The sequence below is a fragment of the Hydra vulgaris genome, chromosome 04, assembly GCF_038396675.1.
Source record: "Hydra vulgaris chromosome 04, alternate assembly HydraT2T_AEP".
NCBI lineage: Eukaryota > Metazoa > Cnidaria > Hydrozoa > Anthoathecata > Hydridae > Hydra > Hydra vulgaris.
In genome coordinates, this window is record NC_088923.1 from 15,813,193 (window position 1) to 15,840,349 (window position 27,157).

Consider the following 27,157-nt stretch of genomic DNA (forward strand, 5'->3'; position numbering starts at 1 on the left):
TTTCCTTACATGCCTCAACTCTATTCTTGCGATTTTAATTGGTTAACTCATGGGTTATCCAACGTGATGTTAGTTTTCTTTTTTTAAGTGCATTGTGAATGATTTCGTTGATTATAAAACGATTAATCGATGTCAGGGCTTCAATTATATTATGTGTTGCATGCAGATTTTCTTCAATAATGGCTCGCACACGTTCAATATTCTCAGCTGTATATGTGGTTCGAGGGTGCCCTGAGCGAGGATCATCTTCGAGACTCTCTCTACCATCTTTAAATAAAGTAGCCCACTTGGCAACTGTACTATATTTTGGAGCTTGGTTACCATGAACTAAAACCAACTCATCGGATATGGCTTGTGCTAAAACTCCAAGTAGAGCACAGGTTTTAATATATGCTCGATATTCAAATTTTTCCATTTTAAAATATATTTTTTTAATGTATATAATAAAATTTAAATAAAATTTTTAATAAACATTCAAAATATTTCAACAAGTACTTAAAATGTTCATAATTAAACACAGTTTAAAATGATATATAAATATTTAATTATTTCCTGTCTCATTGTATCTTTACAGATGAAGTTCTACGAACTTTCCTAACAACCTAAGTATTTAATAACTTTTGCTACTTATATTGATTTCATCTGAAAAAAATAGCTTTATAATAAGTATAAGCAATTATTTTTGCTGTAAATGGTACCTAAGTCTTTAGATAACTCAGCCATTGATCTAATTTTGCTTAATAAGAATTTAGTGAATAAGTATTAATTACACTTTCTGGAAACACATTTTTACTCTTAGGAAACAATAATTTCCAACTCATTTTAGTAAGTAACTATCTCTAAAGTTTTTTTTAACTTAGTTTTTAGCAAATTTACCATTCCTATTTTTATTTATTTAAATTTAGCATACCAATTTTTAACAAATCTATGCAATTAATTAACTCTGAAGCTATTTTTACAAAGATGCAACTCAAATTTGTGTTTTATAATACCTACTATTTATTCTTGAAGTGATACTACTATTTATTCTTATCTTGATAAGAAGCCAACACTCTCTGATTGCTTGGAGGGGGTATTTAAGCTTGAAAAGGATCTCATTTCTGCTACAGCATGAGGCTCTCAGTGGTTGATGAACTTTAACTCAGATAAAACTTTTTTTTTTCAGCTAATCGTTATAACAACAATCTTGATCTTGCTATATTTGTACTCAATGTACTTAATGAATCTACCCTTAGTTGCCTAGGATTACCTCTTATTTTTTGACCTTTTTTGGAAACCATATATCAAATCCATTTCAAAACTAGCATCTGTTAAGATTACATGTCTTTATCGTGCTTGCCACTTTCTTACTCCAGATTTGATTCTTTACCTCTATAAACCTCAAATCCGCCCTTGTATGGAATGCTGTTGTCATATCTGGAGCAAATCTTTGAATGATGTCCTTTCTCTTTTAGACAAGGTGCAAAAATGTATTGTAAACATTGTTGGACTTGCTCTTGCAGCCAACCTTCAACCATTATCACATCGTTGCTCCCCTTTTTCTTCTTTTCTATAAATACTATAATGGGTGTTGCTCTAAAGAGCTAGTGTTTCTTGTGCCATCCACTAAAATTCATTCTTGTGTAACTAATCATTCAATTAAATCTCATCCTTTTACTGTAACTGTTCCTAAGTGCTCCAAAAATTCCAAAAATAAAAAAAGTACTTTATAACCATCACAAATATTTCAAATATTTAGAAAAAAAAAAGAGATTTAAAACTAAAAAAAAGTTAATCACCAACGATCCATATCCAGATACATTTTTTCTGCTTCGTCATACCGTTGGAAGTAGACAGCAAGTTCAGCATGTTTAATATTTTCATTCTTAAAATAAAAATGATAAGTAAAGTCTTCATTGATTAAAAACTTGAAAAATTTTCAATTAAACAAAAAAATAACTTTAACCTTACACTGTTTGAACTAATATTTAATATTTTCAAAAGATACTTAAAACACTGAATATTTATGATATGAATTTCTAATTTCTGGCGTTCAAAATTTTTAGGCTTGTATCATAAACCTAAAGGGTATCAAACGACAATACTTTGTTGTTAAAATTTAATAATTAGGGCTGATTTACTTCAGCATTATATTCAGTTCTAATGTTCCTTTACCCATTTTGCACTGATATACGTATAAGATAAAGACCATTGCAACAATAGTCATAATGAACTCTGTTTTTTTATTTTCAGTTTTGTTTTGGATATCTTTACTTTTGATACACTATCTATTTTTTCCTGCTGCAATAAAATCTCCGATGAAAGTAACTTCACCAATTTTTACCAAAATATGAAAAAAAATTTGTGAAACTTTAGACTAGATTTTTTTAGTTATTATTAGATGCTTCACTATTTCTATCTTGAAGCTATAAATACAAACTTTCCAGTATGTATTTATAGCATTTTATAAATTTGTATGATATCAATTATTTCCACATAAATATTGTCAAGTTACTGTTTAAGGTTTTATATAAAAATGACACTTTAGCAACTTTATACCCTGGCTTTTTTATATCATAAAAACAATAATCAAAAACCAGGCTACCAAGTATTTTTTTACTTTACAAATATTTATCTCTGCTCATAGTATCTGAAACAAATGGAATATTTAGGTTTGTTTGATTGCTCCAATAGTCCCCTTCCAGTATCACAAAATAGTATCTAGAAAAAATTAGGATTCCCAGAAAGCTTTTGATGTCAGTTACAGAGACATCAAAAAAGGCATTCTTATCTCTTCTAGGATATAATTTTGTCTGTTCTAATATATACTTACATATATCATTAGTAAAAAATAGTTTCCAAATTTAATTTGTGGTCAGTTAAGAATACCTTTCATTCACATTACTTGATAGCTTTTCTAACAAAGTAGGTCTTGTAAAGTTAATTCTTTTTCTCCATCTTGAATCAGGTAAACCATTAAAACCCTGAGAATAATCTTTATCAACTGAAGAACATTATTCTCATGTTCAAATTCTTGTTCAAACCCTAACCTTTTGTCGCATCTTAATCCTAAATAACAGGAGGAAAAATGAAACTGTTGCTGCCTTATTTTATGTTTTCAAGAAACCCACAGTTTTTTGCAAATTAACTATTTAACATGGTCCTTTTTTTTCCAAACTTAATAAAATAAGCTATTAATATTCAAATTAAAAATGAAAATATACAATTATGAAAATATGAAATATAAGTTAATTTAAATATTATTTACAATGCCTAAGGCTCCCATTAAGCGGTAAAAAGGTTAAATTAAACATTAAGCAGTGAAAGGCTAAACTAAACAAAAGGAACTTAAATTCAAAACTTAAATTTTTCTATTTGTTGTTTATTATGTTTATAATAAAATAGGTTTTTTTATTCATATATAAAATGCATATACTGGATTGCTTTAAGACAAGGCATACTTCAATAATGATGAAAAAATCTTACATCCTTGTGATGCTTTGTAAGCTGTTTTACAAACTTGATACCATAATAATCCTGACAACGAACAAAAGCCTTCTCTGCAACTTCTAAATCCAGCTTTTCAAGTGCTGATTCTGCTAAAAGTCTCCTATAAAGATAAAGATTTTAAAAGTCTCCTATAAAGATTAACTTTATCAGCTTTTAAAAAGCTTTAAAAAATTAATAGTAGAAAACAAACAGAGTAACAATGACTTTATAATTTTTTACAAAACACCTTATGCCAAAATAGTTTTATTAAAAAAGTTATGGTTTTACTTAACAAGTTTCGCTAAATTAATCTATTAACTTTATAGAAATGACTTTAATACACATAATAAAGATCAGTTTTAATACATATAATAAAGCTATTATATTATATATATATATATATATATATATATATATATATATATATATATATATATATATATGTATATATATATATATATATATATATATATATATATATATATATATATATATATATGTATATATATATATATATATATATATATATATATATATATGTATATATATATATATATATATATATATATATATATATATATATATATATATATATGTATATATATATATATATATATATATATATATATATATATATATATATATATATATATTATTCATTTCAATCAAAAACAAACATTAAAAACAATATTTGCCAAAGCTTTTCACTTGTTTTCTTGTCTTTTACAGTAACATTGCACACAGGGTAGGGCGGGTAATATGGACAGGTGGGATAATATAGATATATTGAATTAGTATGCATGGAACAAGTTATCTTTTCACGATGCTCAAATATACCAACAGTTTACTTACATAATTAGCTTATTTTTTTTGCATTAACAATGTATCTATTTGTTTTAAATGAATATTTAATCAATAAAATATGTAATTTATTGAAAAACATAAATTTTTTTGGGTTTTACAACTTTTGCCTGCAGACTCCAGTCATATTACTTAAGAAAGTATGATGATGTAAAAAGATGTAACAACATGTGTAATTTAATTTATAATTTCTCCCACCCATATTGAAAAAAATAGCAAAAATCTTAAATGAGGTAAAATGAATACATAGGTCAAATGATTTTGGGGTAAAACGGGGTAAAATGGATATATAGGTCAAATGATTATGGGGTAAAATGGAAAGGTATATTATTTTTAAAATACAAATAAAACTATTTTGAAAAATCATAGATCGCATAACAAGTATTTATATATTTATGCTCACTTATGCTTTTTATTTAAAAGTATATATTTAACAGGTACATTTTATAACAGTTGTATAAAATGCTATTGATTGATTTACAATTAGAATCATAGTACAATTTTTTACCTAAATGACAAAACTGTAACCCCCATCATAACTATTATATATCTGATTTTTTTGAATTTTCTGATATTTCTGATTTTTCTATCCCACTTTAATTAATTTATTCTATAATATTTTAGATAAAATATATATTGTTGAAAAATCATTAAAATTGTTCTAGATTATTAATGCAGCACAATTAATAAATACAATCACAGTAAATTAATGACCGTAATACAACTTGTTAAAGCTCAGTATACAATGTATCAATGTTTTCTGGAATTCTATAAGGAACGTTAAACAGAAGAACTCACAATCAAATTTAAAGAATTGACAAAAGAATAGGAAGTGGTTGTGGGTTTGTTTCAAGTAATACAGAGGCATTCAGGGTTTAATAGAAGCCCTGTTTAATCAAAAGTTTAATAGAAGCCCTGTACTTAGCTGATAAGTGTTTTCTACAAGATAGAGAAGATATTAAACCGATGGTAAAATCCTATGTAACATTAACTGGTAAAAAATCTTTAATTTAGATGAAACAAATTTGCGGACAGATCCCATTGCTGGAAAAAACTTTGTTCAGAAAACATCAAAAACAACCATCATGCTGTAAATCAATGTATACTGTCTTGTTTTGTGGATCAGCAAATGGCCAGTTTCTACCTTCTTTTGTAGCCTACAAAGCCCTCCACCTTTATGATTCATGGTGTAAAAATGGACCAGAAAATGCTATGTATGGTGTAACAAATCAGGTTTGATGGAGGACTATCTTTTTGGATGACAGTTGATGAAACTTGGATTGACAGACTTATTATATATGTAAAGGATTTAAAAAAGCCTGTTTTACTGCTGTTTGAAGAACGTAATAGCCATTTAACATATTCTAATGTTACAAAAGCTAAGGATAACCATATAATTTTACTTTGTTTACCTCCACACACATTATAACCTTTTGAAGTTGGTTTTTTTGCTCCATTGAAATGTCATTTGAAAAAGATCCTTAAAAATTGGTTAAGAGAAAGCAGTCATAAAAATGTTGATAAGTCTTTATTTCCAACTTTGCTATACTCTCTTGTAAGTAAGATAGATAGCTAACTTCTGAAAAGTGGTTTTAATAGTAGTGGTCTTTACCCTGTTGATAAATCAAAACCTATGGTGAAAATAATGAACACCCAACCAAACCACCATAAACTAGATAAGTTTAACAAAAAAGAAAATCATGTTGTAAAAAACCTACAGAGAGCAATTGAGTCTGTACTTACACCTACTCCAAGTGAACCTATATTGGCAGCACTTACAAATGTAAAAATAGGTAAAGCACATGTCTAGGCAAAAAAAGGGGAAATTTTAACAGCAAATGATGTTGAAGCCACGTCAAAAGAAGATGAGAAAAAAAGTGTTGTTTTAAAAGGAGTATTAAGTTAGTTACCAAAAATATCTTTTTTTATCTTCAGTGTGAAGTTATTGTATTAACTCAAAATGAAAAGAAAAATAAGAATTTTTTTTATTGTGGCTATTAAATAAAAAATTATGTTTAATCTCTATCCATATTTCCCCACCTTACCCTGCTTTAAAACACTTTTTTTTCTCTATCCACTTCAGAATGCATACCCCCCCCCCTCCTTCACTTTCATACACCATGTTCCAACACCTATGCAGCTCTTGCTGTTAGCAAGAGCTGAATATGTATTAAAATAAAAATAAAAATTAAAGTCGAAAAAAACACTCTGAACTTCAGACTCAACTAAATGTTTAAAAAATACTCTGAACTTGTTTCACACTCAACTAAATGTTTAAAAAATACTCTGAACTTGTTTCACACTCAACTAAATGTTTAAAAAATACTCTGAACTTGTTTCACACTCAACTAAATGTTTGATTCACAGCTCAACCTCCTAGTTCAAATCATATTTGTTAAATAACAAATTTACAAACACATTTTATTATACTTTGACAATCCATATCTCTTTTTTTGTTTCGACTCTTCCCCCACCATAAACATAGATCCACCCTATTTCTTGTTTTATTTTATTATTTTCTTCATGACATGAACATAACACAAACTTTGGTTCAATCACTTTCTATTACCTATTTAATGTCTTACAAGAAATTTAAAAGGGTCATTCATGGAAAAATAACAAATTTATAAAAGTAAAGAAAGTAATCAGAAGTGCATGACAAATACATTAAAAGAAGTCAATCTTACCAACTGATAATTAGGCTACAGATTTGGGGATATTTGGGGATTTAGGAAATATCAGTAGTAAAAGATTTTAAAAAAACAGTATTCAGAATCAATTTTGTAAATTCTATGTACAAATTTCACTCTGTAAAAATACTTACAACCTATTATAATTTTCATTTAAAATTAAATTTAAAACTATAAAAACTTTAATGTAAAATATAAAAAAAAATTCTATAAAAAAAAAAACACAAAAACATTTTCTCTAGTTACGTCGCAAAGAAAATTTTTTTTGTTATGGTAATAAATAAAAATATTTTTTGGATTTTTGTAATAAAAAATCCAAAAAATTTTGTTTAAAAAATCACAAACTTTTCAAAAATGTTTTCGTCGAAGTTAAAAACTTTTTATTTTCAATTGACAAATTGAAGTAGTAAATTTACTGGATTTTTTTTTCTTTTTATCAGGCTATTTGATAACATTTCTAAAAATGCATACATTGATCATATTTCATTTAAAGTTCTCACTGTGTAATATGCTACCTGAATGATAACTTAAAGTGCCCTAAAGGTTACTTGAAATGAAAAAACTATTTTTCACTAATCAGCAATATGATTGTTAATACATATAATGACAAATAAATGGAAAAAAATATTATAACTTGTAAATAATTTAGAAAACTTTTCCTTATATACTGCATTAGGAGAGTTAACACTACTTAGGTGATGGAGTTAACACTACTTAGGTGATGGAGTTAACACTACTTAGGTGATGAAGTTAACACTACTTAGGTGATGGAGTTAACACTACTTAGGTGATGGAGTTAACACTACTTAGGTGATGAAGTTAACACTACTTAGGTGATGAAGTTAACACTACTTAGGTGATGGAGTTAACACTACTTAGGTGATGGAGTTAACACTACTTAGGTGAGCCAAGTATGTAACTATTAAAGACTTTGTAAAAAATGTAATATCTATTAACACTGCAATATAAAAAAAAAACTTAAACAGCCAATTAAATTACCCACTTTCTAGCATTCCCTTAACTAAAAACCTGAAGACAAAAAAAGTTTTAAAGTTAACTTTTCCTTTATTTTTAGATGCAACAAAGAAAATGCAGCAGGTCATTTTAGATTACATAACCTGATTCCAGATAAAATAATATCTTTTCAGATTAAATGACATTCTTAATTAATGATAACCTCAATCTATTGCTGTTCATGTAAGCTAATGTGAACACAACAGTAGCTTCCTAAAAATAGATCTTTTTGTGTTTATATCTAAAACTACATAAGAACTTTATTCTAAAAATATGGTTTAATATTAAATGTAGAATTATTGCAATTAAATAACTCCTATATCTTCCAACTTTAAAATTAATTCTCATACCATAATCTTGGATGAGGATTGTCAACAATAAATTGATAAGCATCATCGATTCCAACTTTTTCGAGTAAATCCCGACTATCGCGTAGAGACTTGGGAAAAAATTGTGAAACATTAATGCTAATTATTGAAAACATACCTAACAGTATTGTAAACCAGCTTGAAAATTAGTTTTCAAAACAAAATTTCAAACTGAAATATTCAAACAATATCATGAACAAACCTTTGTCTCCATTTCTACAATATGATCTTTGGATGGATTATCTGGGTTCTTAAGACATAAAACAATATATTTATTATATTCTGCATTATATTATATGATTAAATTGGTACAATAAATTTAAGTAAATTAAGTATTTGTTTTATTATGTGTACCTTCATTAACTCATCCAATAAAACAGCTTTTATTTGCAAATCACTGAACTTACATATGTATCCAGAAGATGTAACAGGTTCCTAAAACACATATTAATCTTTAAAAGAGATAAAGCCAAAAATTCCAAAACAAAATTATTGCACATTTATTAAATTATCTTTTATTTCAAGAAGTAGCTTTATACAACCTTTATCCAGGTTCTACAAATAAAAAAAAAGTATAAAGATGGCACATAAGAAGGAAACAGAGTTTAGATGAACATAAAAAGGCCCATTTAATTGTGCCAAAATAATAGCCTTTAATGAATGAAATATTTTAATTTAATAATTTGAGTAAAATCTAAGTTTTTAACAATACACATATATAGAAAAAGTTTTAAATTTTTAAAAGAAAAAAAAGAAAGATGTTTATGCAATGTGAGAGCTTTGACAAAGAAACTCATGTAAAAGTACTATCTGTTATGTAATGAGGGCTTGGCTTTGACAAAGAAACTCGTGTAAAAGTACTATCTGTTATGTAATGAGGGCTTGGCTTTGACAGAGAAACTCATGTAAAAGTACTATCTGTTATGTAATGAGGGCTTGGCTTTGACAGAGAAACTCATGTAAAAGTACTATCTGTTATGTAATGAGAGCTTGGCTTTGACAGAGAAACTCATGTAAAAGTACTATCTGTTATGTAATGAGAGCTTGGCTTTGACAGAGAAACTCATGTAAAAGTACTATCTGTTATGTAATGAGAGCTTGGTTTTGACAGAGAAACTCATGTAAAAGCAATACCTATTATGTAATGTGAGAGCTTGGCTTTAACAGAGAAACTCATGTAAAAGTATTTGAAATAGATCTGAAAACTTGCTTCAACAAAGTAAAAACTATGAATGAACTTGGCAGGTATTAATTTGTTTAAGCAATTTATAAAATTTAAAACTTGAGTTTGCAAGTGTTGCAACTTACATTTATAAATCACAGTAAATTTGAAATTTAGAATTTTTGTTAACTCTACAACTTTGTTTTAAATTTATAAGTACATTTATAATTTAAAATATGTAATATGTGTATATATAATATATATATATATATATATATATATTTATTGTAAATATTTTTATTTAATATATATATATATATATATATATATATATATATATATATATATATATATATATATATATATATATATATATATATATATATATATATATATATTTATATATATTTATATATTACATTAAAATTTTATTTTTAGACTGAAGTATTTTAAAAAAGTGTCTAAAATATTATTATATATTGCAGAGTAAGTGCACTATATATACAAGTACGCAATGAATGATAAAGCAAAATAATAGTTATACATGTCACTAAATCTTTAAAACAACAATTACTAGAACATTAGAATGATCATATTTATTATGGAAAACACTTTTGTTAATTCTCTGAAAATTTAATCCTGCAAACACTCTGATCAATCTAATTTACTTTATTTTAAGATATGGCTTCACTTATTATATAAAAATTATAAAAACCAAAATCACACTGAAAATAATATTAAAGCTGTCTCTGCAAACAAAACTAAAAGAAAAATCAGAGAGACGATTGTCAATTGATCTGTATACCCATCACTATAGAGATATAGATGATATTGACTCCAATGGGCTCCAAAAAGTTTGTAGTTAAACTTAAGCTATTTGATTTTTCAAAGATTCGACAAGTTAGTTGAGGTAAAGGATTGTGCAAGCTTTGCAACCAAGATCATTTAGCATCTATTCCATATATAAGGCATTAACATGTTATAATGGCATCTCCAAAAGTAATTAAAAAATAAAGATAAAAACTTCCACATACTAAAAGTACTCTATAAACTGAAAGACGCAATATACTTTCTACACGAAGATAACAATCAACTATGCGATTCGAAGTAAAGCATTACTTATAGCTAAGCAACCACTTGTAAAATAATTTAACATGTTAATTTTTTGAAGAGCTGTAGACTTTTATTTTAACAAAATAAATGGTCAAATAAACTTATATATAACTATATAACTTATGCAACTTGTTATATTAAAATGTTAGAGATCAGCATCAGGTAGGCTAAGAAAATTTTGACACTAAGGTTTATAAAACATAGAAAAGTAGTTAGCGATTTTTTTTCTACTTCAAATACTATTAGGTCAGCAGTTAGTTCAGCATTGCCAAATGCTGATTGTAATTCTGAGGGCTGTTTATATATATATATATATATATATATATATATATATATATATATATATATATATATATATATATATATATATATATATATAAAAATATGACATATATATACATATAAAAGTTATATATATATATATATAAATATATATATGTAAAAAATTCAAAAAAGTTATTATATATATATATATATATATATATATATATATATATATATATGTAAAAAATTCTATATTTAAAAAATACCTCAGGTTCAAGATTTCTAAATATGTACATTCTATTTTTTTCCATCATAGCAAACAATTCTGGATTATCCTAAACAAAAAGTTATAATTTAAAATTTTTTTTATTAAATAAAGATTTTTTAAGGACTAAAAAAGTATCAACATTAAAGATAGCAAATATAAAAAAACAAAAATAGCATACATCAGCCCATTTCATATCCCACACATCTTTTCTTTCAAGCTTTAACTGTTCTCCAACTTCATCATGACCTGTTTCTATATCTGTACGTTTTGTTTCCTAAAACAAATTCCATTTAATGTAAATTTTAAACAATAATTACAAAATAGCAAACTTTAGTAATAAAAAATTCATTTCAAAGAAATAAAAATTAGAACAAAATACTCAAACTTACAAAATCAAAAAACGTAAGAACTCCTAAAATATCAATAATTGCCATTCGCCTAATAATAGTATCAGCATTACTATTATTATTTATTATTACTATGATTAGTATCATTATTATTTTTATCATCATTATAGTTTTAATAAAAATAAAATTATTAAAAAGATTTGTAAGAAGTATAAGTATAACTAACAATTAAGTATATTTTAAAAAATTGAATTTTGCAATTTTTTAATTGTTATTATAAAATTGCCTATTATTGTTCTAGTCTAAATTTCATAAAATACAAGTAAAATAAATAAAAACAGATACAACTTGTAATCAGAATAAACACAATAAAATTTCACAAATCACACAAGATATTTTACTAATTTTACTTACATATAAATCCGCATAAGATATATTCCTATTTTAAGTTACGTATAAATCAGCATAAGATATATTACTAATTTTACTTACGCATAAATTAGCATAAGATATATTCCTAATTTTACTTACATAGAATTAGAGTTGAGTGACATTTGAAAAGGTCGACAATTTATTAGATGTTTATTCTCTAAACTCACTCTTGGAAGAGAATACTTATGAATTGTACCTGATATTCTACCCTAAAAAAATTATATATGCATGTATGCTTATTATAAGCATACATAAATAAATAAATTAATAAATATATATATATATATATATATATATATATATATATATATATATATATATGTACATATATATATACCAAAGCACTGATCGAAAGGTCATTATTTGACTGGAGTGTGCAAATTCATTTTTATTTCCTATTTGAATTTTAATAAATGGCAAAAAAATGCTTTAGATAAATTTTAAATAAAACAATTAAAACAAAAACATTTTATTTAAATTCTCACCAAAAAAATTAAAAATAAAAACAAAAAAAAAAGGTTTTATTTAAATTTCAAATAAAATAATAAAAATAACATAAGAAATGTTTTATTTAAACTCTAAATAAAATACCTTGTACATGAAAGTATCATTTATCAAAATTTGTCAGATTATTTATCACAATATTTGATTAACAACAAAGATTTGTTGCTATTTAAAAAAAAAATTGTATAATTTTGCCAAGCGCTTTTCTAAAATTGCAAAGACTGATGTGTGTATGAGTGCGTGTATGAGTGTGCATATGTATAATGCAACTTACCTTATAGGGAAGAATTGACTTAATTGAAACAGCTCGCTTGATTGAAATACTGCATTTATTTTGGAAATAAAATAATCACTATATTTAGCATTTTTCTAGTTAAATATCCATTTAAATATTTAATATTTATAATTTAAATATTAAATATTTATTTTCTATGTTCAGAGAGTTATTCCAAAAGAAAGGAAGAGAACCATCAATTTAAAGTTTTTTGGCACATTTTCAAAATTGTTTATATTCTATCAAATGCATATGGTAAAAGCCCTAGATTATATGACTTGTTTTGTTTAATGCAATAAAATTAAAAATGCAAGCCGTAATGCAAACTTATCTTATTAGTTGCTGTAAGGTTGAAAGGTTGATATAACAAGGTTGATATAACAAGGTTGATATAACAAGGTTGATATAACAAGGTTGATATAACAAGGTTGATATAACAAGGTTGATATAACAGTAAATATTCCAAAGTTTTTTTGATTAGACCTATAAAGTTTTTCTAACTAAATTAGTAATAAAATCGATCAATTGTTTAAAAAATAGTTCAGGTACAATTTAAAAATTATAAACCTTAAAAATAACAATTTATGTAGCAAACTTTTATTTAGTAAAAAAAAAAAAAATACAATAGTTAGAGATTTGCAAAGACATGTACAATTGAAGGTTTTCATTTTGTTATGATAATTTTTAGATTTAGAGAAATTATTTCTCTAAATCTTAAACTCTGGGCTTTAATTTGTTTAATTTCAAAACCTTATTTTATTTTATGATGATTTAAGTGTAAAATAAAACAACATTATTTTCATTCTCTTTGACCCTAAACTGCTGTGAAAGTATAAATAAATATTTTTTGAAAAGTGGATTTTTTAATTCAGTCTATGTAAAGTTAATTTTAAGTTGTTATTTTTTATTTAAATAAGTCATAATAAAAATAAAAAATGATTTTTAATCATTTTTTGTTAATGTTAATGTATTTAAAGAAAAAAAAGGATATGCTTCAATTAAGGTATTAATGTGTTTCAATTAAGTAAACAGGTTGTCTTGATGGAACAAAATGATACCTCGAAAAAACCAAGTTTATTTACAATAAAAATCCAATCAATTAAATCTAATGGTTAAAAGTATAATAGGGCTGTACATCTCTACAACCAATTCATAAATGTTTTCATACTTAAGCTATTGGTAAAGAAAGATTTATTCTTTAGGTGTTTCAACTTTAGCAACTCCCCACTATAATAATTTACAAGCCAAGTGTTATAATTTTTGATTTTGATGTAAACCATAAAGTGTAGTAATTAAATTTTAAATAAAATCAATTTGTGATATTATGTTAAATATTAAACACATTTAGCGTGAGTATGGTGATGTATATATTTTTATTAAATACTTACTAAAATTTTCTTAAAAATTCAGAAATTTGCTTTGAAAATTGAAATTTACGCACATATCATAAAAGTGAAAAAATTGTCATTTTTAATAAATTAAAAATTTTATGTGTTAAGAAAGAAATTGTTTATTTCTAAACACTCCTGACATCCCTGGTAATGTTTACACTAATTCAATTTAAAATTAAGACTACAATCATTTAAGAAGAACAGAGATTTTTAGATTAATAATTCTTTATAAAAAATTATATTTTTTTATTTGTTTGAAAACATTTTATTAAACCAAAATTTATTTGACACTGTAACAAAAAATTTGTGACAGCGTTACAAATTTTTTATATCAGTGACAATTAAAACAACTATTTTCAAAAAATGTTTGAATAATACAATTGTAATACAAGAAATTAAAAAATTTAAAACTAGCATTAATTTATAAGCCTTTCATTAGTTCTTATCCCCTTTTTTGTTTTCTTGTCTTTTGTTATTATTTTTTATTTAAATTTTCATCATTAAACCTATAAAGTTAAAATTTTCCAAATACCTTACAAAAATTAGCAATAGTATAACATTTTATCTGAGAGTTTTAATAAATTTTTTAAAGCAGTGCAAACATGGTCAGATGTGTTTTTTTGTGTGAGTGTAAAGAGAAATATTGAAGAAAACTAACTTACAATAACCAGTAACTTGTCAGAAGCACAAATGCTGCAAACAGGATCAGATGTTGCCTTGCATATAAAGATGATTAAATTCTTACATAGTACATAATAAATATAATAATTAAATTATAAATAATATATAACAGTAAAATTAACAAATTTGTATAACAAATAACATTTAACATCAAATAATAAAAATATTTTACATAGCAAAACAAATAAAAATAACTCATAAAATATATAACTCATTACAATCACTATAAAAGTAGATTGAAATAAAAATTTTAAAAATATTTGTAAAACGTTGTGCACATTTAATTATATAAAAGGATCTTTTTAAAATATATAAAACAATCTTTACTCACAGCTTTGGCTTTTTTCAAGTCTGTAATTCCATCACCTGCACCAGATGGTACATCATCAATGTGAAAATATCTTCAAACAAAAACATCAAGTTAAATAATAGAAGAAAAAAATTTATAGGCATTATAAAATCCCCCCCCCTTCCTCCTGTACACACCCATTCTTCCAAAAAATAGTTAAAACGAGACAAAACACCTACTTCTCACTACCATCTTTTTTTCGATTTACATTTTGAGCTATGTCAGTGTTAAATTTTTTAACTGCTTTATAGTTCCATGTATAAAATGCTTCTTTTGATGCAGCAACAACATGAGTTGATGTGATACAAATAAAACGTGGTTCTAGAGAAAAATATTAGAAATAATGTAAACTAAAAAAATAAAATAAAAAATGAATAAAAACAAATAATAAAATAAAATTAGGATTAAATTATTTTGATTCCTTTTAATAAAAAGTTTGATCCCCACGATGCACCTGGTAGTACCGCGCTCAACTTGTTTCTTCCGCACAGCAACTTTGTTCATCAAGGTTCGTGTTTTGGAGTTATAGGGTTGAGAGAGGGTTTTTAATCACAACTAAAGTAGTCTCCTCAACTGTAGTGGCCTTCATGGTCTTGGGGAAATATACTGAAATAAAAAGAAAAATAGCTATACAACTTTTTTCACTCCTACAAGGGAACAGCTCTAATATTCAGCTTAATGGTTGTGAGGTCAATTAGTAATAACTGTCTCTGATTGAGTCAATTTTTTTAATAAACTTAATAAATGACTAAAGTACCTAAAAATAATAAACATAAAAAATCATCACCACCTAAAGGTTTCAATCTATCTTTTACATCATCATCACCTAATTGTTATAATCTATCTTTTACATCATCACCACCTAATTGTTTTAGTCCATCTTTTACAAAATTTGTGGTCTTTGAAGTAACTTTTCTTTGATTTAACTTTGATTTAACTTTATCTTCATATTGCAAAATTTATCTTCTATGCTCTTTTTGAGACTAATTTGAATTTCGTTGTTTTATCTTCGGATTTCAGCTTTGATGGATATTACCCTTTGATTCACAAAGATTCCAATATTCGCATGCTTGACTTACATACACATCAATTCACCTGCTTCCGTTCAGCATCTCTTCATTCAGTTAACTTACTTTTTGTTGGTTTTTCTTCCCAAGACTAAACTCTACTTGATATTCAAATTTTATTTGATGTAAAATTTCTGATCAAATCTATCAAACCTTTTCTCTTCATCTATCAGCCAATATTGCTGCTCTTGGTGAATTTAATGCTTATCATACTGAACAGCTTGGCTCTAATACCACTGGCATTAAAGCTAAAACTTTTGAATTTCTTAATATCTTACTCAGATAACTTTGTAACTCATTTTCCAGACAATCCTATTCACTTACTACCTTAGTTTATGTTTTTCCTTGTTCTTCTTTATGTAGTTTAAGCCATAATTTTGTTTAGTTTTTGCATAACCAAGCCATAATTTTGCTAAAAGCTTTACCTCTTTTCAGACTCACTCTATCATCGCACTTACTACTACCTTAAAACTGGACTTCCTCTTCTGACGCTAAACTCCATTATTTTCAGATTATTAAATCTTGTATCATCAACCAAGTATCATAAAACATATCATCAACCAAGGCAAATCTAAAATTCCATCTCAGATTCATAAGTCTGATTTTATTACCTCCTCCAAGGTAACAGCAGAACTCATATCTAATGAATCTTATCTAATCATGCTCTTCCTTTCAGCTTAGAGTAACAAGTTAAACCATGGTTAGACATCTTAACTAATCCTGCTACTGTTGCTACAGTTATTTCTCTCTTAAACTCTTCTACTGCTTGTGGTCCAGACAACATTCTAGCCTTACAGACGTGTTCCCTTATGGTCCAGACAACATTCTAGTCATACCCTTAGAAACTTACAAACAGAATTCTCAATACTCTGTAAACTACTTAGTAAGTGCTTAGCTGAAGTTTTTCTGCCAGTTGAAAAATGGTATTTGTGGTTCCAATCTTTAAAAACTCTTAAGAAACTATTGTTCAATCAGTTTTCCCTCTTTTATTAGGAAGGTCTTTTCTTCTTTAATCTACAAACTTCTAATATCTCACCTTGAGCCTAATAACTTACTCCCAGACAATCAACTTGATCATCTTTTGATCATCTCATTCTACAACTGACTTTTTAACTGTCACAACAGAAAGGTTCTGCCCCCATTAGCTTTCAATTAAGTCTGGCAGGTTGAATTTCTTGTTAAGATTTCTTTATATGGTGTATATAGAGAGTTTTTAAAATCATTTCTTTTTAACTGCAATATTAGTTGCCCCTCAAGACCGAAACTCTTCTTTATTTTAAGTAACTTCTGGGGTACCACGTAAAGTTCAATCCTTGGTCCTGTATTATTTCTTATCATTATTAACAGTCTTCCTGACAATCTTACATCTAAAGTGGCTCTTTTTGCTGATGACACAAATACAGTAATACACAAATACAAAAATGACACAGTTTTGATAAAAACAATCACACAAGCTACTAACCTCTCATGAAAATCTTATATACAGTCCATTACAATTTGAGCATCTGCTAAGGTCGCCTCTACAAACTCTGATTGTACAAAATACTATTGTCATATTTGGATCAATTTTTCTAATTATGCTCTTTTCTCTTCTAGACAAGGAAAAGATTGTAAATGTAGTTAGATCTGCTTTAACTGCCAAGCTTGAGTCTCTGTCCCATCATGCATTTCTTTTTTCAACAAATACTACCATGGTTACTGCTCAAACAAATACTTTGATTTGGAAACCTCAACTGCCTTTATATTTTTCAGAACTGTTTAACTATTGATTTTTAAGTATACTATATCAAGAAAAAAACTTAACTCTTTTTCAAGAACTTTACTCTTTTGATTTCTTACAGTTCACAACTTATATAATGATTGCTTTCAGCCTTGTTGGAGCCCTTTTTTTTTTTTTAATTATTCATTGTCCCAAGGCCAAGAAGGCCACTAAAGTCGAGTAGGCTACTTATGTGGTTACAACCCTCTCTCAACTATATAACTCCGAAACACAAACCTCAACAAACAAGGCCGCCACGCAGAGAAACAAGTTGAGTGTGATACTACCAGGGACGTGGTGGAGATTTAGTTGTGAATTAGTTAAAAAAAAAAGTAACATTAGCAAAGTTGTTACCTATATCAATATACCTTGAATCAAGTGGTGTTCCAATAGCATTGCACAACACCAAAATAAACTTAAAAAATAAATTTTAATTTATAATTAATTTTAATTTAACATTAATTATTAAAAATAAATTTAAAAAATTTCTCAACAAACAACAATAAGAAAGTCAAATAAATGTATGTGAAAAAGCCATTGTCAATAATACCTGATGACTAGAGTCCTCAGCTTTTGTCATTAACACACAATGATCTGCAGCAGTCACAATATTGACTAGATTTCGAACATATTTTATGTATCTCTATTTTAAAATTATAAAACGTATAAAAATGTTTACAATTTGCATTTATTAATTTTATTACATAAATTACTTTATAAATTATAGCTAATTCAACTAAAATTTTATGACCAATTAATCAAACTATAGCCAACTCAACCAACCAATCAAAGTATAATTAACTCAACCAACCAATCAACTAAACTATAGCTAATTCAACCAATCAATTAATTAAACTATAGTTAATTCAACCTAAATAAAAATAAAAAAATGTGTATTTACCTCACTTCCTTTAGTATCCCAAAATATTACACACCATTCTCGCCTATTCGGTCTTGTAAAAGCATAAACTAAGGTGTCAGCAAAATAACCCCACTATAAAAAGTACAAGTAAAAAAAATAAATTGTATAATATAAATAACCCACTTTAAAGTTACAAAAAAAAATTTAACTTTAGTTTTTTAAAAAAAATTTTTGATATGAAATTAAGTAACTATCTAAGACAAGACCTTTTAAATTAAATTTACTGTTTAATTTGAAATTCATTTAATAAATGGAAACTATTTAATAAACAAAAAGCATATACAAAATAAAATTACCTTGTAGTTTGGTCTGATGTTTGCGAAATAAATAAATGTATCAACAGTCAAAGCAATTCTCAGACTTCCACCTTCCCATGTTAAAGATGTCAAATCTTTACCAGGAACCTTTAAAGTACGCAGATGCTCACCAAATGGAGTATAAAATTGAACACAATTGACATCTTTGTCTTGATTAGCAACAGAGCCAGCCACAGCAAACATAGATCCATTATGGCACCACTTAAAAGCTACGACTCTCATGTTTGTGTTGATTAATACAGGTTGCTCATCAAGCTCATCTCTCATTATTTGACACTTTCCATTTTCATAGGAAATAGCTAGACAAGGACAACTTTCTTCTAAATAACCAGCATTGCCATTGTACCTAACAGAATTTAACTTCAATATATCTATCAATTGCATTAGTAAAAAATAGATTAACAACTTATTCACCAGAACTTACCATTCTATAGCAACTAGATTGGAAGTGCCTCCATCTAGACAAAACAACTCAATAGTACTCTAAAAATAAACATATAATTTAATCAAGTAATAAATTATTCTTTAACAAAGCTTTGCTTTTTAAAGATTTTATTGCCTAAATCATGTTAGTTACTTCGCATTTCTATTGTGTTAAATTTTTCTGTAGTCAGCTTCAATTAGCCATTAAAAACCAATAATGTTAATGACCAATAAAAAAAATATTTGCTCATAAAAAATCTCATTGAACATCAGTCTTTAGTTGAATAATTATTTGATTTGATGTTATTTGTTTTTAAAAAGCAAACAATGAAAGCAAATCTATTCTAAACAAGTCACGTGTCAGAATAAATACAAAAACGTTTTTTTTTAATGTCATATTCTTTTTTTATTTATTTATTTATTAAAATGATATTTATACAGGATATACACTTTCAGTTATAAAAACTGTTATCAACATGTGTCCTGTTTAAAAACGAAAACTTAAAACAGAAATTATATTTATCCGAAAATAACAAATACTATAAAAAGTATTAAAATTAGTAAAGTGTACATCACTGCTGCTTTAAAAAAAAAGTGGTTGTTTAGTTTTTTTTTTAAATAATGTTAGTTCTGCCATATTTTCAAATGTCTGAAGGTAACTCGTTAAAAAGTTTTGCTCCTGCAAAGTAATAAGAGTGTTTATTTCGAGTTTTATTTTCGGAAGTCTCAACAATATTTCTTATCTGGTACATTTCTTATATTTAATGGTTTCGAAGTGATTAGTAAAATCGTCATTAAGTATTTAAACACTTTTTTTACAAATAAGTATTTTTCAATATCCTTAAGATCTTGATAGCTACCAACTATATCTTTTGCTCTTCTGTCAAATGAACTTAGTTTGGCTTTGTGTGTTGCTATAAAATTAAGATTGATGTTAGAATTGTATGCTAATATTGGAATAATCATTTGTAGATAAAACTAGAGAGCTTCCTTTGCAGGAAGGAAGATCTTTAATTTACTCAGCAATTTTAAATGACCACACGCTTTTCTATAACTATCCTTAAAACTATCCAAAATAGTCATGGGTTAGGTCAGGAAAAGTCTCAATATCTCCACATACAAGAAGTAATAAATAAAAATAGTTGTGAGACAATTTACAAACAAAAATCGAATATCATTTTATTTTAAGCAATTGTACATATATAGAATATTCACCATTCATTTCAGCACTTTTCGTTACTATCGTTAGGTTAATAAAATAAGATCTTACAACTTTTTCTTGTATAATCAAAAGCAAAATAAGAGTCATAAAAAATACGTTATTCTGTACGCCATCTTTTTTTTTTATATATAATTAAAAGAAAAATACAGAGTATTCAAACGTTTTAGGGGAGCAATTTACTGCTGTCGCAAAAGTGTTGTTTTTTTTCTCTCAAAAGTATAATTATCATTGTAACTAAAATGAAAAATGCAAGTCAAAAAAATTTAATTAAGCAGATAATAAACAGGCACGGTTTTTGCAAAAAAAAATTTATACATTTAAAGAATTTTTCAAGTCTCAATAAATGACGCTTGTTATGTGTATATTATTGTAGCATTAACGCTGCAAACATATGCTTGTAACAAGTATAAAACAATTTATTGTTCTAAAAGGAAGCTTTGCTTTTGCATAATTTGATTAAAAAAAAACTTTAATTATGTTTTGGTTTAATTGTTAATTTATACTTCAGAAGAGTGAACCTGCTGAGATATATATATCGAGACGTTCGGTTTGTGCTATGACACAAATTTACTCTATTAAAATGAAATATAATTTGAAATAATAAATATTTTTTGTGAAAATTTATCTTTTAAGTTAAAATGTAAAATATGTAATTAATATTATTGAAATAAAAATTATTAACTAGGCATAAGAAATAAACATAGAAAATTGCTTACAAATTGATTTCCTAAATTATCATAAACATGGACTTCGCCACTTTTAAGTCCAAAAAGTATGATCTTTCCATCAGGTGACCACTGTAAAAAAAAAAAAAAAACATTGATAAAATTATAAATTGTGTTGTAAAGTTTTCTTTTCAACAGTTAATTTTAAAGTAGAAAATAAAAATTTTTCTAGTATTACGAAGTTGTAAATAAAACCAAAACATTTTTAATTGAGGATTTACATCAATTATGTCGTGGAACTTGCCAAATAGCTGCAAGTACTACCAATAATACTTTTTATAATTTCAAGATAGATTACCACCAAGTGTCACTTAGTTGTTAGAAAAAATAACATCACTTCATATTTTATTAAGTTGTAATACCATAAACTCAATTAACAATTAAAAAGTATTTAAAACAAAAGCTAGGATTTTTTTTTATTTTAGGATTTTTTATGTTATATTCTATGTAAAAACTAAATGACATAATTGCTTAACTGACCTTTTAACATAAACTAAAAAAAAAAAATTTTGTTGTTGTTGCTGTTCTTCAAATTCTCAAATGAAATTTGAGATTTTATTTTAGAACGTAGTTTTAGTTTATTAGTTTTAGCACCAAAAAAAAATAATACAGTCATTCAAATAATTTATTTTATTTTTAGATTTTTTGTTTTCTGATAAAAAAAATATATTTTGAACAAACAAATGTGTATAGGCTACAAAGCCTATGTAAATGATAATTATGAATAAAATTAACAATATGAAATCTAAGAAAAAAAAAAAAAATTATTTAAGGACTTATATATTTTATTTATTTATTTTTTTTTAAAGAAAAAATATTTTCTTATTAAATACAAATAATTTTATTTAACAATTTGACTTATTTATATTTTGTACAAACTTAAAAGTATAATCTAAAATGCTAAAACAAAAACAAAAATTACCTCTACTTTGCTTAGACTCATGTTTTTAAAGTCTTTCCCCCAAACTCTATTTCCATCAACTGATCCCATTATAACAGCACCTATATTTATAAAAAAAGTCAACATATTTTCTTTTAAACCAGGTACAGTTAGACAATTAAAAAACACAATTAATTTACATATTAAATTTAAACTTGAAGTGAATTTTATTATATATATTTAGTAAAACTTATTTAATGTAAAACTAAATGTTACATTAATATTTAGTTTTTTTAAATAAAAAATATATTCTTAAAGAAGACCTATTGTAATAAAATAAAATAAAAAATTAAAACATATTTAAACAAAACATAAATTCAATTAAAAGTAATATAAATTTAATTTAATAAAAAAAAAGAAGAAATAGCCTAAAAAAAGTAATAAATTATTTTCAATTTCAATTCTTTCTTGACCTTGGAGAGGTAAATAAATATTTTTTAAAAAATATTACCATCTTCATAAGTTATGCATATCTTTTGACCATCTGCATTCCATTTCATGTCACATACAACACTTTTGTTGCGATTGTTTATCATCTCTTCATACCAAGCTCCTGTGATTCAAAAAAAAAAAAAAAACATAAATATTTATGCTTTCATACTCAATCAAGATTATGCATTTAACCATAATTATGTACCCATGTAAAATACTATAAAAAATAATTATATAGCCATAATTATGCCATGTAAAATAACTGCATTTCTGTTAAATTTATTTTTAATGATATTGATAACTACGCATTATGTGTTTTTATATGGGTTATGTTATGTCTTTTTTTTACTGTAAATTTATTACGAAAATAAATTCTGCAAGAGATGCAATCATGTAAAATTTAAAAAAAAAATGCTAACCTTTATAAAGAATCCACACAATAATAAGTCCTGCTTGGTCACTTGTAGTAAGTTTTTGAAACTGCTCATTCCAAGTAATTATCTGGACAGTACCTATATATTTTTGAGACTTTAATTAGTTTAAATTATAGATATAATACAACTCTTGCATAAAATAAAAAGCAAATTTAAAAGGATTTAATGAAATTTTATCGAATGCAAAAAATGTCCACGGCAACATTTGTAAATAAATAGTAATGTACTAAATGATGTTTCAAGAAATTCTGCCTTTATGATATAATAAGAAAAAATGTTGATTCTTAAGCTGATTGTACTTGACCAATAATTGTTAAACTAAATGTTTGGTAAATGGTAAATTATAAGCACCTTTATAACTTGTTTTTAAAATCACTAGCTAACTATTATTACTCTATTGATATGCCTTCATTGGCACACAGCAGTGTTTATACAGCGGTCTTCACACAGCAGATACGAACAAGTTTTGGTGGGAAATTCTCTGTCAAAACCATCTAGCATTATTAGTAGAGTCCCTCAGGGTAGCATTTTGGGCATAAGGATATTCTTATTATGTGTTAACCATTTATCCATTATAATCAAAAATCCTAATTGTTCTCTTATGCTATATGCTGACAATATCAAACTATGTAGCTCATTTAGGGATATGGATCATAGCCATGACCTAGCTGTTGCCATCAACAAATTTTTTCTCTGGTCAGTTATAAATTGGCAGTTAAAAATTGTGAGTAGTAAGAATTTTACACTTAGCGTAGCACTAGAATAGCACCTGCTTCATCTTGTAAAAATATTAATTTCAATCATAAATTAGGAGTTCATAATTTAACTAAAAACTCAAAAAACCTTGGTATGACTATGGTCTTGGTCAAACCTTGGTCTAAAAACTCAAAAAACCTTGGTGTGACTATGGAATCTTTTCTAAATTACAAAAATCATGTTTCAAATGTTGTCTGTGCTGCAAACTTTCAAGCATATATTTAATACTTAAGTTTTTTAAAAGTCGTGATCCACGTGATCACGTAAAAACCTTTATTCTTTATATAAAACATATTTTAGAATATTGCTCTCCAGTCTGGTCACCACAGTGCACTGAATTAATAAAAGCAGTCAAAAAAGTACTAAGAAGTTTTACTAGGAAACTAGCCAACTTAAGTAAATTTTCATATTTCAACAGACTTTCAATATTTGATTTGGAACTACTCAAAATTTTTTGAGTAGTTCCAAATCAAATATGCTTTTTTGTCATAGTTGTATTTTTTAATTTTGTAACCTTTTTAGTATATTCATTTTATTGTTGTGGGGTACGCTGTCAAAGTCCTATTTATTTTTTGGACTTGCATGTCCTTAAGAACATGTGTTACTGTTCTAATAAATTTAAATCAAATCAAATATTCTAAATACCTAGGAAAACTGCCGGAACAGATAGATGATGAGTACCCAGCTCTAACCAGGTATTTGGCAGGTACCCAGCAATTTTTTTTCAGACTTCCAGAATATAAAAGTGCTGGGTATCTCAATTGGATTATTCCATCAACTTTACCAGCTACTTATATTATATAGATGTACCAGGTGGCCAGCTTAGATCTAGAAAAACTGCCAGAAAACCGGGACAGAGCTGGATATCTGACACATCTCTTTTAGTTAAAAAAAGATTATTTCTAAAAGACAACTACAGAATAAAAACACTATTTTAAAAATTGTGTAATTTATATTGCATACAATAAATAGCAACACAAGGTTTTTAGCTGCTTTATTTTAAACTGTCACTTTCAACTTTTATGTTATAGGTTTCGATATGTAAAAATACATATAAAATATGTAAAAATATATAAAAAATACATAAAATACAGTTATAATATAAAAAATTAATAATACTTACATATATTTTTATTTAATTAAAAAAATAAACAAAGTATAAAGACATATTGTTATATATATATTAACTTTAGTGTAGTTTTTTTCATAAGTTCTTTAACTTTTTTCTTAACTTCTACTACATGTATTCAGCCCTTGGATTTAGGGTTATCAAATTAGGGTTTATATATATATATATATATATATATATATATATATATATATATATATATATATATATATATATATATATATATATATATATATACATATATATATATCAGGCCTTGTTAAGAAGCGTTACGCAGCTCGCATTTTGCTTGCGAAAAAGCGATTTGCCTATGCGTTCAGCAGTTTTGCGCTACGCAAAAACTTATATCTTCTAGAATATTTAAATTATCTTTTGATTATCGTTAACGTGACGTTTATTCAGAAGAAATAAAGTCGTAAGTTTAACCGCAATTGTAAACTAATAGACTTTTTTGTTAAAAAAAAATTATGAAACAGTTTGTTTCATAATTTTTGTTTTGTTATTAAAAATTTGTTAAAAAAAATAAAGTGTTTTAAGTTTTATCTTAAGGAATTAAATATATAAACTCCTTTTAAATATAAAAATTATTTTTAGTCATAATAGTTTAAAAAATGCACGATTTATTTTGATGTAAATATTTTATAAATAAGATATTTTGTTTATTGTTAATTCAATAACGTAAAGTTTTAATGACGTTCATTTAATTTATGAAAATAAATTATGATCACGAATATGTTATCGGTAACTGATAAATAACAAAAAAAAAACTCTATTGTTTAAAAACATTATTAAAAAGAGTTCACAAATTAAATAAGAAAAAATTTATTAACAGTTAATAAAATAACCAAAAACCAAATGTAAAATCATAAGAAAATAAACAAATATTTTATGTTTCATGAAAAAAATATTTTTTTCAAAATAAAATTTAGTTTATATTTGAAAAAAATAATAAAAATGATTTTTTTAATAAGAACTTTAATTTTATTTGTAACTTTTGTTATAGTGAGAAAAAAAAAACTGTTTGTATGATTTTTAACGCGATAATAAAATAACTTTAATTACAATGCAGTACTTGTAAAGACGCTAGTGACGCAATATAACTTCTAACGATGCAAAATATATTTGCTGAGTTGAGTTACTTAAAAATGCGTTACGCGTTTTCGCTACGCAGCGAAATCTTGTAACAAGCCCTGATATATATATATATATATATATATATATATATATATATATATATATATATATATATATATATATATAAAAGTGCTGCATTTTTCAATTTAGAGAAATAACTATGTAACTGTTTAGAGACAAAGTTCGTCAAGTTTTATTCATCACAAAGTTCATTATTTGTACACGAAAATTAATAAATTAATCAAAAGTATTAAAAAAAGTTGATTTCCTATTGGACAAAACAAGTGCAACTTGACAAAATTTTGACCAAGCTGTATTTCACTATCAATATTTTGTGGCGAATCCTTTGTTGTCGATCACAGCCTTGCATCTTCAAGGCATAGATTCGATCAGGTGATCAATGAGACTTTGTGAAATCGCTGCCCAGGCCTTTTGGATTTGTTCAAACAGTTAATTCTTATTACGAACACCTTCATGATTAATTCTGTGGTTGACGATCTCCCACAGGTTCTCAATAGGGTTGAGATCCGGAGATTGAGGCAGCCAATCCATCACCGATAAGTGGTTGTCTTGAAACCACTGCTTGACTACTTTTGCAGTGTGTTTCGGATTGTTGTCTTGCTGAAAAACCCATTTTATTGGCATATTCCATTCAGCATGAGGTGACATAACATCTTTCAGGATATTTTTATTCATGAAATGGTCCATTAT

The 27,157-nt window shown here is 25.9% G+C and overlaps 1 protein-coding gene across 1 annotated transcript in view; it reads right to left on the minus strand.

The window, feature by feature from the left end:
- Nucleotides 1-27,157, minus strand: part of LOC100208734 (WD repeat-containing protein 35) — a 65,649-nt gene that overhangs the window by 18,681 nt on the left and 19,811 nt on the right. Inside the window, exons 4-24 of the mRNA XM_065795577.1 lie at nt 23,413-23,505; nt 23,013-23,114; nt 22,544-22,623; nt 21,613-21,693; nt 19,676-19,734; nt 19,231-19,597; nt 18,914-19,006; nt 18,563-18,655; nt 18,367-18,427; nt 15,366-15,507; nt 15,169-15,238; nt 14,819-14,872; nt 12,087-12,196; nt 11,598-11,646; nt 11,387-11,482; nt 11,207-11,275; nt 8,756-8,836; nt 8,604-8,651; nt 8,384-8,472; nt 3,466-3,589; nt 1,779-1,864 (exon numbers count right to left, since the gene is read on the minus strand). Of these exons, the coding sequence (XP_065651649.1) occupies nt 1,779-1,864; nt 3,466-3,589; nt 8,384-8,472; nt 8,604-8,651; nt 8,756-8,836; nt 11,207-11,275; nt 11,387-11,482; nt 11,598-11,646; nt 12,087-12,196; nt 14,819-14,872; nt 15,169-15,238; nt 15,366-15,507; nt 18,367-18,427; nt 18,563-18,655; nt 18,914-19,006; nt 19,231-19,597; nt 19,676-19,734; nt 21,613-21,693; nt 22,544-22,623; nt 23,013-23,114; nt 23,413-23,505 (2,047 nt within the window). The remainder of the gene's footprint in view (nt 1-1,778; nt 1,865-3,465; nt 3,590-8,383; nt 8,473-8,603; nt 8,652-8,755; nt 8,837-11,206; nt 11,276-11,386; nt 11,483-11,597; nt 11,647-12,086; nt 12,197-14,818; nt 14,873-15,168; nt 15,239-15,365; nt 15,508-18,366; nt 18,428-18,562; nt 18,656-18,913; nt 19,007-19,230; nt 19,598-19,675; nt 19,735-21,612; nt 21,694-22,543; nt 22,624-23,012; nt 23,115-23,412; nt 23,506-27,157) is intronic.